The 13,221-nt window shown below is 40.2% G+C and overlaps 1 protein-coding gene across 7 annotated transcripts in view; it reads left to right on the top strand.

The window, feature by feature from the left end:
* Nucleotides 1–13,221, top strand: part of amot (angiomotin) — a 78,464-nt gene that overhangs the window by 56,827 nt on the left and 8,416 nt on the right. For all 7 annotated transcript variants that reach the window (XM_051877595.1, XM_051877596.1, XM_051877597.1 and 4 more), the window contains 6 exons: nt 570–1,572; nt 2,178–2,694; nt 4,196–4,340; nt 6,164–6,256; nt 6,404–6,549; nt 8,691–8,840. In XM_051877595.1, coding sequence (XP_051733555.1) covers nt 570–1,572; nt 2,178–2,694; nt 4,196–4,340; nt 6,164–6,256; nt 6,404–6,549; nt 8,691–8,840 — 2,054 coding nt within the window. The remainder of the gene's footprint in view (nt 1–569; nt 1,573–2,177; nt 2,695–4,195; nt 4,341–6,163; nt 6,257–6,403; nt 6,550–8,690; nt 8,841–13,221) is intronic.

A 13,221-nucleotide genomic window follows, 5' to 3' on the forward strand; every position in this document is an offset into this window, starting at 1 on the left:
TCTATGTGATTTACAGCTAAGTGTCTACAGCTCAAGCCGTAGGGAGATTGGGTTTTAAGCTTTGAAGATGTGTAAGCTTTGGATAATCAGATGACTCAACTGCAATGCATGTTAAAGGAATGGAGCTGTTGTACAGTAATGTGGTATATACTGTATATGGTATTGGTAACATGATTTGCATCATGGGTGGACTTCAACACCTTGACCCTGGGCTGTTCCTGGTCTTTACAATGCAGCACAATACAAATTTTAGTAATCCTTAATTAAAAAGTTAATAGTGATTTAGTAGTGGTTGAAGATCATCAGAGAGTTACCATTGTCACATTTCAAGTGGAAACTGGTGTCATAATTTAGCAATAATAACTAGCTGGTGCCCAGCTGTCAACGTGTGAAGAGTTTGGGACAGTTGGGGTCTGAGATTTCAGGCAGTTCTCTAAAAACATCAGTCTGTTTTCTTTCATTTCAGCTTCTTAAACTGACTTCTTTGTAACTTCTTCATTATGGTTCAGCTTATGATAATGGGTAGTGGCTGTGTTAATTAATTCATCATATATTGCTGTTTTACACAGGGAGTGTGGACCGTGCCCGAAGCTCCTCCTTCCATGAGGTGGGCAGGTCACGAGAGCTGGAAATGAGGGCGGCAGCCTCAGTTTCCGAGGACACTTCAGCTAGCAGCAGCAGCGGTAGTGGCCATACAGTTCTGCAACGGCTCTTGCAGGAGCAAATGCGATATGGCGAGGGCCGAAATTACCTTGCCCTGCAGCAACAGCAACAACAACAACAGCAGCAGCAGCAGCAACAAGGTCCAGTGAGTGGATACCCCGGCCCTGGCAGCCCAGGGGACGAGCTCTCGATGGTCCCTCACATTGCAAGGCAGGAGCCTCAGGGCCAGGAGCTGCAGGCAGACAGTGGCATGGAAAAGCTCAGCACACGCACTGCAGGAGGAGGAGGTGGCGGCAGTGGAGGCACCGGGTCAGGCGGTGGAAGCTGCGTGAGCGGACAGGGGCAGAATCCTGAAGACCTACCCACCTATGACCAAGCCAAGGTGCAGTCGCAGTACTTCCGTGGTCACCAGCCCCAGCAGCCTCAACCACAGATACCCCCGTCAGTAGGTGCGGCATTTTATGTGACTGGCGTCAGCAGCCCTAAGGTGCGACCCCCAGAGGGCAGGCCGACGGTACAGAGAGTAAATGGAGGCAAAGTTCACCAAGACGACGGGCTCAAGGATCTAAAGCAAGGCCATGTGCGTTCTCTCAGTGAAAGACTAATGCAGCTCTCGTTGGCCACCAGCGGGGTCAAGGCTCATGCGCCTGTTACTAGTTCACCACTTTCCCCCCAGTTGCCTCCACCTGGACTTCCAGGAGACTATTATAAACCCTCTGGGCCCCCACACAGGGGTCCACCACCAGACTACCCATTTAAGGCAATGCCCTCTCCACCAAAACAGCAGCAGCACCATCAGCACCAGGAGCCTGGACACTTCTACCCAGACCACCGTGGCACAAGCCAGCCAGCCAGAGCTGATATTCCTCATGTCCGGTACCAGCCACCACCAGAGTATGGCTCTTTCCGGTGAGCTAAAAGAGTGCTTACAAAAGCTAAAGATAAAGAGTTAAAAGCTAAAAAGTGGGCTGAATTTTAGGACATTTGTGGGAACTGGAACAATACACCTTGAAACACAAATTCCCTGACATTCCCTGAATTATCAGTTGTTGAAAAATTCCAAATGATGAGTCTGAAAACAGCCCTTCCCTTCAATGCTGGGACATGTTGTCAGGAAACCAGTTATGGGAAAAGCCAGTTTTGCCTGTTTCCCTGAATTCATTCACCACAGAGCCAGTGTGTAACATATAGCAAAAGAATGCATATCAAATTCTAATAATCATCTACAACATGTCACAACATGACAGTTTCTCTATTATGTTGCAGAGAACCAGGAATGTTGACCTGTGAAAAATATTTTTATGAACGGTCGGAATGCATTACATAGTTTCCACTTTGGACAAATCATTGTTTCCCAACGGTGATTTAATCTGTTAAAAGATATGTTGGTTATACACATTTAAATCAGCCTAATTTATTTGTAGGTCACTGAAAGTTCACATTAATTTTTATGATGATTACACCTTTGTAATCAATCAAAATATGAATGTTATTCATTTCTCTGCCCTCATTAGGTCAAGTAAGGAGAGTTCAAGTCACTCTCAAAGGTCTGTCCATCACCATAGCCCTTCATCTTCTGTTACATCAGGGGGCTCTCTCTCCCGTGCTCAGTCTTCCACTCTCAGCAGCATCTTGGCCTCTTCCCACCCTCCTCCACCTATGGTTCACCAGGGAGAGCAACCCTTCCCCATGGGTGCTCGTAGCCCACAGGGGCTCGGTTCCCACCAAGGTGATCCATACGGCCCAGGTCCAGGTCATCCTCCCCATCAGCGCAGTCATGCGTTTCCTCATGATCCTTACGGGTCAGCTCCCAGGGGCCTCCACATGCACCAGCACCAGTACCACCAGCAGGGCTCCCAGCAGCAGCAACAGAATCCAGGACAACACTACCCACATCCACACTCCATGCAGGGGGATCCCTACGCCATGCTGGCCCGTGCCCAGCAGATGGTGGATATGCTGTCTGAAGAGAACCGCTTGCTTAAGCAAGAGCTGGAAGTGTGTGGGGAAAAGGTGTCCAAACTACAAAAGGTTAGAATGTCTTTGAAGGTTCACATTATATTATGATTATATCACGAGGCAGGAAAACATCACCAAGTAAAGTTTTCAGAACAAAAACAGTTTGGCTAGCTAGCTACTGAGTTAACAAAAGCATTCAAGCATACATTTATCTGTTTGCAATTTGGTCTTCTGGGGAGATCCTTGAGGAGATATGGAAAAAAATGCTGAATGCTGGTTTCATTCAGGTCATAACAGGTACCACAGACATGTAACCCATATTGTAATTTTTTTCAAGTCTATGGAAAGGTGGGTAAGTTCACGATAGGCCAATGTTTCCCAGCTTTGTTCTTGGAGGCAAACCAACTGTCAGAGATGTAAAGAGTACCTGAAAACCATACTTGAGAAAAAGTACAGATACCCTACAGTGAAAATGACTCCATTACAAGTTAAAAGTCACCAATTTCAAAACAACTTGAGTAAAAGTCTTAGAGTATCTGATTTTAACAGTACTTAAGTATTTTATTCATACTAAATATAGGCTCAAAGATGCACTAGTGCTCAACACCAAAGGGACATGCCAGTGAAACACAAGAAACAGCTGATTTGTAAGATGAGAAATCATGTTTATTTTGTAAAATCAAAATAAAACTGAATACCTCAATATTGCAATAAATCAAGGTCAACACAACAGCCTCTTAAACATCTACAAACTCTCAAGTCTCAATTAAGCTCAAGTGCTCATATAGGCCATAAGTAAATCAATATTCTTCAAAAAGGTCTCGTCAATATAGCGGATAAATAAAATAATGTTAATTAAAATTAAATAGTCAAAGCCTACTTGCACTGGATGCGCTGGTTTAAGCTGCAGTCATGACCTTATCTCCTAAATCAAACACCTGCTAATGCACTCGCATTCACATAAAGTAACCCTATTGACAAGTTTGGGTGAGTAAAGGCAAAACGCACAAGATATAGTACCTTCAGTGCCCTTAGATGGCGATATCACTTCTTTATAGCAGAATTAAACTGCTGCAGAAAAAGTTAGGTGCCATGTAAAATGTAATGTGCATTACTCATCACAAATGTATTGGAGTAAAAAGTACATTCAAAAGTACATAAAAAGTAAAGAATAAAAGTTGCTAATATCTTTGTTACTCAGTACAACTACAAAGTAGCCAAAAGGATTCTTAAATACAGTAACTAATTACATTTACACCACTGCCAACAGTACACATCTTGGATGTCTCTCTTATCTTGCCATCTATTTCTGGTTTTTGAGTCTCTCCTTACAAGCTGATGAGTTGAATCAGGTGTGTTTAATCAGGAAGAGTGCAAAAGTGTGTAGTGTTGGTGTGCCTCCAGGAACAGGGTTGGGTAACCCTGTGATAGGCTCTCAGATACCAAAGTATCAGCTCTGAGAGCAGCACCATTTTGGCACAGAAGGGGTAGAAGAGATTTGTTGGTGTTCTTTGGAATGGACAGCAGGTCCATACTTTATATTCTTTGTGTAAGATGTCTCTTTACTTTGCAGCTGGAGACTGAAATCCAGATGGTGTCCGAAGCCTACGAAAATCTGGCCAAATCATCCACAAAGAGGGAAGCTCTTGAGAAGACCATGAGAAATAAGCTGGAGATGGAGGTGCGCAGGGTACACGACTTCAACAGGGACCTAAGAGGTGAGAAGAAAGCAGGATAATTGAATGAAAAAGCAGCGTTTAAGAGAGTATTAGAATATGAAAAGAGTATCCATGAATTGTAACTTGCCACTATATCATATCTTATGAATAAGCAGTGACTTCAAAGCATATTTGTGTCATTTTTATTATATATTGCACCATTTTGCACTAAAAATGTAGTTTGTTTTAGTTTTCTGTTATATTCTTAAAAATCAGCAAGAGTAGATCTGTTTATGGTTGACAGGGTGAAATGGATTACTGGATCACAATAAGATATAACCAGTTGCAGTAGAGCATAGTAGAGCTTCAAAATCCTGTTAACATTATGTGTATGAACATCAGATGGAGAAACACTATGGGGCCAGTAAATGAGAACATTGTGGTGGTCCCACCTGGCTCCAACATTCTGTCCTTCCCATTCAAAAAAGGCTTGTTATTTTTCTCCAAGTTCATAGCATTTGAAGTTTCATTCGGTTTGCTTTCTTTTGTGTCTCATCTTGTGGCTCTGTGTAGTATTTTTTTGGAGTCCAAAGCAACCGTCTCTCGCTCACATTTTTCTGCTGCTGTCAGCAGGCCCGCTCTGCCTGAGTGTGGCCACCTCTACGATCATGCCTCACCATGTTCTTTAGTCCAGCAGAAAACAGAGAACCCCAGATTTATGGCAGTATGCCCAGACTTTAAGTCCACAGGGAGCTCCAAGAGTTTTACAGCAAATTTTTCTTCTCTCTCTTGCCGTTCGTTCTTTCACCTCATGATTCTCATATTTTCTGTAGCCTGATATACTACTACTACTATTGTTCAAGCTTAGATTTTATTAAAGTAGATTTCTTACAATTAATAATTAATGTTGTTTGCAATCGATCAATATTACTTATGCTTATTTTTAGGATCAGGGATTTCAACAAACCCCCATTATAACTATTAAACTTCAGTGCAAATACTGTCCTAATATGTTTGTGCTAGGGACACAAATGAGCTGAGGTGCTAATACTTTTTGCCAACTTCATGGCAACCACTTGTAGCATCATTTTCTTCTAAAAATGTTATACTGTATCTAGTGTTCTTATCTATATTTTAGGTCTAGATAACAATCTTAATTTTACTGAGAAGCACTGAGGCACAGTGTGGGAAAGGCATTTGATTCTGGAATGCTCATCTCACAGTCTGGTTGACTTAACACGGGGGAAATATTGTTTTAACGTTTGGCCTGCTTCCTTGATGAATGGTTTGCCATTTCAAAAAAACAGCAACCCCTACTGTATAATGGCCCTTTTATCTGGGCCAGTTTTTGACTTGACTTAGCACATTGTAAATTATGTCAAGACCGCTCTTTCGGAATTGTAAAATAAAATATAAAATGTTTGTTAGATTTTTGTTTTCCAATTTGCTGAGCAACCAGTCCCAGTGGTATATAATTTGTGAGAAGAGGCATGGAATATGAGCTACATATTCTAGGGTGTTTTGGTAGGATGGGGAATAGTGCACAAAGCATATGTTGAAATAATCACAGCTGTTTTGCTGCATTTACTGAATGTATGAATTAAATATTTGATATTTTTTTTATTTTGGTGTTTGTATTTTGGAAAGGCTTCTTTGTGATTTTCTCCACAAAGAAATAATAACCACATTTGGTAATAAGATACCATATAAACTTTCACATGGATACATTTGATCTGTTTGACACAGATGGTCTTGTTTTGGTATCCTATTTTCTAACACTGATTTAATCTATTGCACATGAACAAACCTAATCAAGGATTGTCATATTTTTGAATCATAAAATTGGGGGAAAGTATGATGGTATTGTCTCTTTCTTTCAACAGAGCGAATGGAAACAGCCAACAAGCAGCTTGCAGCAAAAGATTGTGAGGGCACAGAGGACAATCGCAAAACCATCTCACAGCTTCTGGCTCAGAGTAAGTGGACCTCTACATCTAGAAGAAATCTAGAACTTCCTTGAAGCCAATGTGATGCACTTGTATTAATTATAGATTTGTAAGCAAATGTCAGTTGCGATATTTTGGGAAAGAAAGTTTAGAATGTCCATTTTACTCATTTATCAGATAAAGAGAATCAGAGAGAGAAGGAAAAGCTGGAGATCGAGTTGAATTCGCTTCGCTCCACCAATGAGGACCAGCGCAGGCACATTGAGATCCGTGACCAGGCCTTAAACAACGCCCAAGCCAAAGTGGTCAAGCTGGAGGAGGAGGTAAAGCTCATTAATAATCAAGGTTACCATTTTAGGAATTCTGTGTATATGATTTCACTCTATAAAGCTGTGTTTTCAAATTTACGATGTATGCATATTTTTAATAGCCATTTTTTAAAAACATTATGAATTTAAAATTGGGACACCGCCACAACAAAGCAGACATTTAGGTTCCCACTCCTCCGGTGTTCATATTCTCACCTACAATTCAACAAAATTCATTTACATTTTCTACAATTAAACGCATATGTTTGCCCCCTTGTGGTTACATTAGCCAAGTTTCCATCCATTTTTTGCACTGTTTTGTTATCGATAAAGCAAATATGCGAGAAAAAAAAAATTGCGAAATTTGCTATTGCCAGGATGTTTCCATCCAGTTGGCCTTTTACAGACAAAATGGTGTGCGTAATGACGTCATCCCTAAAAAAAAAAAAAAAAAATGCATTGTCGCATAAGTTTTGTTATATCGCTAAAAAATCTGCCCTTGAGCTGTTTCCATAGGCCTACATAATTTTGCGTATATTGCACATTCGTATCTTTTGCATTCCATTGTAATGACACAATTGAAATTCGCCAGTACTGCATATTTTCACATAATGTTATTAAATAGAAAATAAGAAGACGACGGCGATGGAACAGCTCGTCTGACAGGACATTTTTAGGGTCCATAAAAACACTAGTACAATAAAATATTCAGTTTTTGCTTACTGCAACAGTCTTCAACGCCTTGAACATGCAGTGGCGGTTTGACGCGGCCGAGAACGCATTCAAAGCAAAAGATCATTCAAAGCAAAAAGAGTTATTCGTTCTGGTTTCAGAGTTCAACAACATCAAACCCATCAAAAACATCAAATTGCTGTTGTTTTTTTTTTGTTTTTTTTCCAGAGACAGATGGAGCTGTGTACTAAAACATATTATTTGTGTATTAAACCTTTCTTAAGTGGTCTTCATTAGCTTAACTGAGGCTTATTCTCACATAATTTTTTGAGAAATTTTATCGACCAATGGCATTTCCATCAGCTATATCGCTAAACATTTTAAAATGCTAAAACTTTTTTTGCAAAAAAAATTATTGGATCGAAACCTGGCTATAGTACATCACTCTCTCAAAACTAAAGAAATCTCAAATGAGTTCTGTTTTAATTTATTTATTTATTTATTTTATCCAGGTGAGGTAGTTTGCCTGTTTGGCACATCTTTCACTGGAGAGATTTTAGAGAGGGCTTGATCTATTCCAGATACTACACAGATTGCTTTAAAATGAACTGACCATTGAACAATACAGCAGAACAGATTGCATTTTAGGAGAAAAAAAACAAACAAACATCTGTCAATATTTTCTGCTTATGAGTGTCTGTTGTTAGTAAACAGTGGGTGAACTTTACGAAGCCAGCATTAAATGGACATTTCATTGAGTCATCCACTTACCCTCAAACACAAGTGTCGTACTCTACCACAATGTTTAAGCTCAACATTCTCAAGTTCTTTGAAGTCTTTCCCGTCAACTTCTCATTGCTGCAGTTAAGATCTTCAAGCTTGAGTGAACCATTGGCTGCAACTTTCTTTGAAACCACACATCTACCAAAGGCCAAAAAAAGCTTCAATAGGGAGAGAAACCAAGAAAAAAAACAAAGTAGCGTTGATGGTTCTGAACTCCGCTCTTGAGCATTTGTAACAGTTGGAGACTGTGGTTGAGCTTTTCTGGCGTCCTCCCAGATGGCCTTTTGGCCATCGTTGAACAGGGGTGCACCCTTGCGTACCAATATGCACCGGGCCATTCCACTTTTGTTCTACCCTGTCACAAACGCCTGCTTGTTCCCCAAACAAAGCCTCTTGAGTTGTCTGGCATGAAAGGACTTGAAGATGGCTGAATTCTTTCCCTCTCCACCCACCCCTTCCAAACGGGAGCCAAATACTTTTGCACTCTCTCTCTCACTCTTCTGTAGTATGATGCCCCCCCTCCCCCCAGAGCTAAATTAGGGCATTCATTTTGGCTGCAGTTATGACCACTGGTGGATTTGAAAGATGTAGAAGAGAGACAGAGAGGTTGAAGGATACAAGGAGGTATTGTAAGGTGGATGGGTGGGCTTCTGTGTGCAGTGTGAGCAGCAGCGTCTGACCTGCATTCTCTGTTTGTATAGCTGAAGAAAAAGCAGGTATATGTGGAGAAGGTGGAGCGGATGCAGCAAGCTTTAGCACAGCTTCAGGCCGCGTGTGAGAAGAGAGAACAGCTCGAGCATCGACTACGTACTCGACTGGAGAGAGAGCTGGAATCACTGCGAATGCAACAGGTAAGTGATGCACAAGCTTTCCTCTATTTAACCACATTCTGGCCCAGAACTTTTCGTTATCATAACAACCTTATTTCCAGCCAAAAATAACAATATTCAGATATATAATTTTGTTAAATATATATATTTTTTCCTCTTTGAACCTTTCCCTACGACGATGATCTGTTTCACTATGTACCCTCTTTCTATCTATCAAATTTTTACTGACCCATAATCTGAAGGAAAGGTTGCAACTCAGCCTCCTATGTGAATGTGTGTTTGTGTTGAGAGAAGAGGAGGAGTAGTAGACAGCTGTATTCTTCATTAGGGGCCAGAGAAAGTGGACATCCTTCCTCTGTGCTGTTCATTCATCCTGGACACCTAAAACAAGCTTCAGATGAGATCAGAATACTTCAGATCAGTGGTACTCGAATGTTAAGTTGTGGTCACAAAAAGTGCCCATTGTCTATTGTCAATAGTGTAGCTACTATGATGCACCGTTTTCACAGAAGTAACTTTACAACCAAGCAGATTGTTTATGCGAATCCCAGGTGCAGAATGATGTGCTTAAAGTGCCCTATTATGCTTTCGAATATTACCTTTCATGCAATGTGTAATGTAGCTGTTTATGAATGTAAACGATCTGCAAAGCTGTGAAGCCGAAAGTGCAAGATAAATAAAGTTATTGTCTCTCAAAATAAAGAGTCGACTCTGAACCGCTTAAACGAGTCGTCAGGAATTCGAATCCCACTTCTGTGACGGCCACACGTCACAAAGTAACACATTTGCCTAATGCCACCTATGTTCTGTGTTGTCCACCCGCGAACAACTTGACCCGCCCTCAAACACTGAAGCTGCCTGTTCGTATTGTGTACATGTCAAGAAGATGCTGTTTTCTGCCCTTCAAAAGCACATTCTTTTTGTAAACACTTCAAAAGGATGAGGATGTGAAGAGTCAGTGGTTAAAATTACCACAGCAATACAACAGCAGCATAACCTCTTGACTGTTTGGACAACCTGGAAAATCGTTCACATGCACACGTCTACTACTGTTGCAGTTTTTTCTTTACTATTACAGTTCTTGTCTTTGATTGGGAGGGCACTGTTAATAAAAACACCGGTGAATGGACTGATCATGGCGGTTTACGTCTTTGCTCAGGAGTGTAACGTTACTGTTAAAAAACATCAGAAGATTTTATTTTATTTTTTAATTTTTCTTTTCTTTGTCTGCCTATCTGAATACAGTTAATATTTACAAACTACTGTGATATGTAAGGGATAGGTTGCCGGGGGGCTCAACGGTTGAGTAGTTAATGAAGAGTTGCTGGGAGTACAACAGGGTTATAGGAGTCCTGAAGTTTGCCTCAGTTGGTGAGATAAACATAGGAAAGCGTGTTCTAATGTTCATGGGTTGATTTACTGCCTCACTGATTGTGTTTTTCTTTTCCTTTATTTATTTATTTTTTTTCAATGGATACTTTTACGATGGATGTTTTTGTTTTGAATTGAGTGAGAGATTTAGCTGGGTACCAGCTTTGTTTATGCCACAGGTGCAGTGTTTATCCTTTCATAGTGAACTATGTCCAATATTTTAATCAGAGGAATGACAGGAAATTTGTGTATTAATGTTAAAGGTCTTAATGGTCCTATAAAGAGGTCTGAATTTTTTTTCTCACCTTAAGCGTCTTAAATACAATATAATCTTCCTTCAAGAGACACATTTACTCAATTGACCCTTCTCAAAGACCCGTCCCCCTTAGTTACTGTTGCTTTGTCCGACAAGCCATGGCACTGTCATGCCACACAGAGTGAAAAATACTTTGCGGAGCAAAGAGGTCACTGACAACACGTCAACAGTCCCAGCTTTAAAATTGTGTAATTTTTTAAGAAATTCTAATAATAAAAAATGTTTTGTGGCTCTTTAATGTGTTGTGACAGATTGCTGTAGCGCCTCAGCTCAAGCGGCTCGTGAACCGATCATCTCTTCCTACTAACTTAGTTCATTTATAGCATCAAATAAACATGAATTAACATAAGAAGGAATGTTGTTTCAAATGCGGAAAGACGTCAGTACACACCATTTTTCAAGTTCAAGTCCACCAAGGTTAATCTTTTAACTCCTGACTGCTTTGTCAGACAAAATGGCGGATTCGGCGTTATGATTGGTTAGATCGCCTGTCAATCAAACTCCTGGCGAAGGGTAAATTCAGATCATCTTAGATTGCAGAAACCATGGGTGGGACACATTTCCCATTCCAAATTTAATGCTAAGGCAAGAGGAACAGCTAGTTCTCTGCCTCTAATGTTATTGCTGATTCACAGGGTCGTTATATCATGGTGTCTGGAAAACTATTTCAGTTTTGTAAATAAGCTGATAGCGGCTTTACCCAGCTTTAATTCACATTACCTGATTTTAGATGGTGATCTAAACTGTGTAATGGACCCAAATTTGGACCGCTCCAACCCGAAACCACAGGTCCTTTCTAAAATGGCAAATGAAATCTCAGCCTTTTTGGACCAGACTGGTTGTGTAGACCCTCTGGTGTTTCTACAATCTTCATAATAAGTTTTTTTCTTATTTTTCACATGTACACCATTGCTATTCGAGAATTGACTACTTTTTCATAGACAAAAATGTCCTCCCTTCAGTAAAGGGAGTGGAATACTCTGCTGTTGTAGAATCTGATCATGCTCCCTTACTACTACATCTCTCCTTTCCATCTAATTTCATAAACTGCATATGGTGATTAAACTCATCTCTGTTGTCAGATGAATCATTTTGCCAACATGTATCTTCTTCAGTTGACAATTTTTAAAAATTTAACTCAACGGAGCAAGTCTCCCCCTGTCTCCTTTGGGAGACACTGAAAGTAGTGCTCAGGGGGACATTATTTCATATACTGCTTTTATTAACAGAGAGAGGGAAAGGAAAAGAAAACAGCTAATTGAGACAATATCCAAAATTGACAGTCAGCACTCTACTTCTACACCAGAACTTTGTAAAGAAAGGATTAATCTTCAGACCCAATATAACTTAATTTCATCAAGTCAAGCAGAACAGCTTATTCTTCGGTCACAAAGGTTTTTTTCTATGAACACAGTGATAAGGCTGGTCGACTCTTAGCCCATCAACTTAAATCCAGGTCATCAGCACAACATATGTAGATGATGCTGGGGATTTAACTATTGATCCCCTTACAATTAATAATATAAATCAGAAACCCCTAAGGATCAGTCTAAATTGGTAGTTTTATCAAATAAATGTCCCCAATATTTCATTGGAACATAAAAATGACTTGGATCATCCCCTTCAGCTGCAAGAAATATATACGACCAGCAGCTTTGCAAAGTGGCAAGGCCCCGGGGCCCGATGGCTTTCCGATCGAATTCTATAAGAAGTTTTTTTTACTAAATTATCTCCACTCCTGCTCAATATGTTTTGAACATTTCCTGTCTCAAGGAACTCTACCAAAGTCCCTAACCGAAGCACTGATAACACTGTTATTGAAGCCTGAGAAAGATCCAACACAATATGTAGCTCATATTGACCAATTTCTTTGCCAAATGCTTACATCAATATTTTAGCAAAATTACTGGCTATCCGATTAGTCTCCCTTCATTTCAGCTAATCAGACCAGTTTCATAAAAGGTCGGCACATTTTCTCTAACGTTCATTGCCTCTTAAATGTTCTTTACACTTCTGTCTCAGAGCCCAATATGTAATAATCATGCATTCCTCCCTGCCAAACTAGACTCTGCATTTAAACAATGGCAAGATAAGGGCATTGCTCAGTTTGGTTATCTTTATATTGATGATCTTTTTGCTAGTTTTAATAATCTGTGTTCCAAATTAATTCTTAATCAAGCTGACCTTTTTCATTATTTTCAGATACGTAATTTTGTGAATGCCCAAAGCCAATCATTTCCATATACTCCATCTAAGTCTCCTGCAGACTCTGCAGAAGCTCCCCTCCATCTACATGGTTTTATTTCAAGAATACTGTATATACAATTCATATGTCTTTAAAAAGTGTAGGAACAGACGAGATTAAAAGTGCATGGGGAAAGATCTTGGAACAGTATTTTCAGAGGAATTTTGGAACAGTCCCCTATGCAGAGTGAATGGCAGTACCTCCTGTGCCAGATTGAGTTTAATACAGTTCAAGGTTTTGCACTGTGTGCACCAAAGCAGAGCACGGATTGCTTCTTTTAATCCTACTTTTGACAAGTCCTGTATAAGATGTCACACTGCAGAAGCAGATCTGACTCACATGTTCTGGACGTACCCCACACTTACTATTTACTGGTCAACCATATTTGATACACTTTCTAAAGTATGTGAAGTACAACTGAAGCCATGTGCTGAATTTGCTATTTTTGATTCTCTAGGTGATTAATCGAG

Source organism: Ctenopharyngodon idella, chromosome 21 (assembly GCF_019924925.1).
Source record: "Ctenopharyngodon idella isolate HZGC_01 chromosome 21, HZGC01, whole genome shotgun sequence".
Classification (NCBI taxonomy): Eukaryota; Metazoa; Chordata; class Actinopteri; order Cypriniformes; family Xenocyprididae; genus Ctenopharyngodon; species Ctenopharyngodon idella.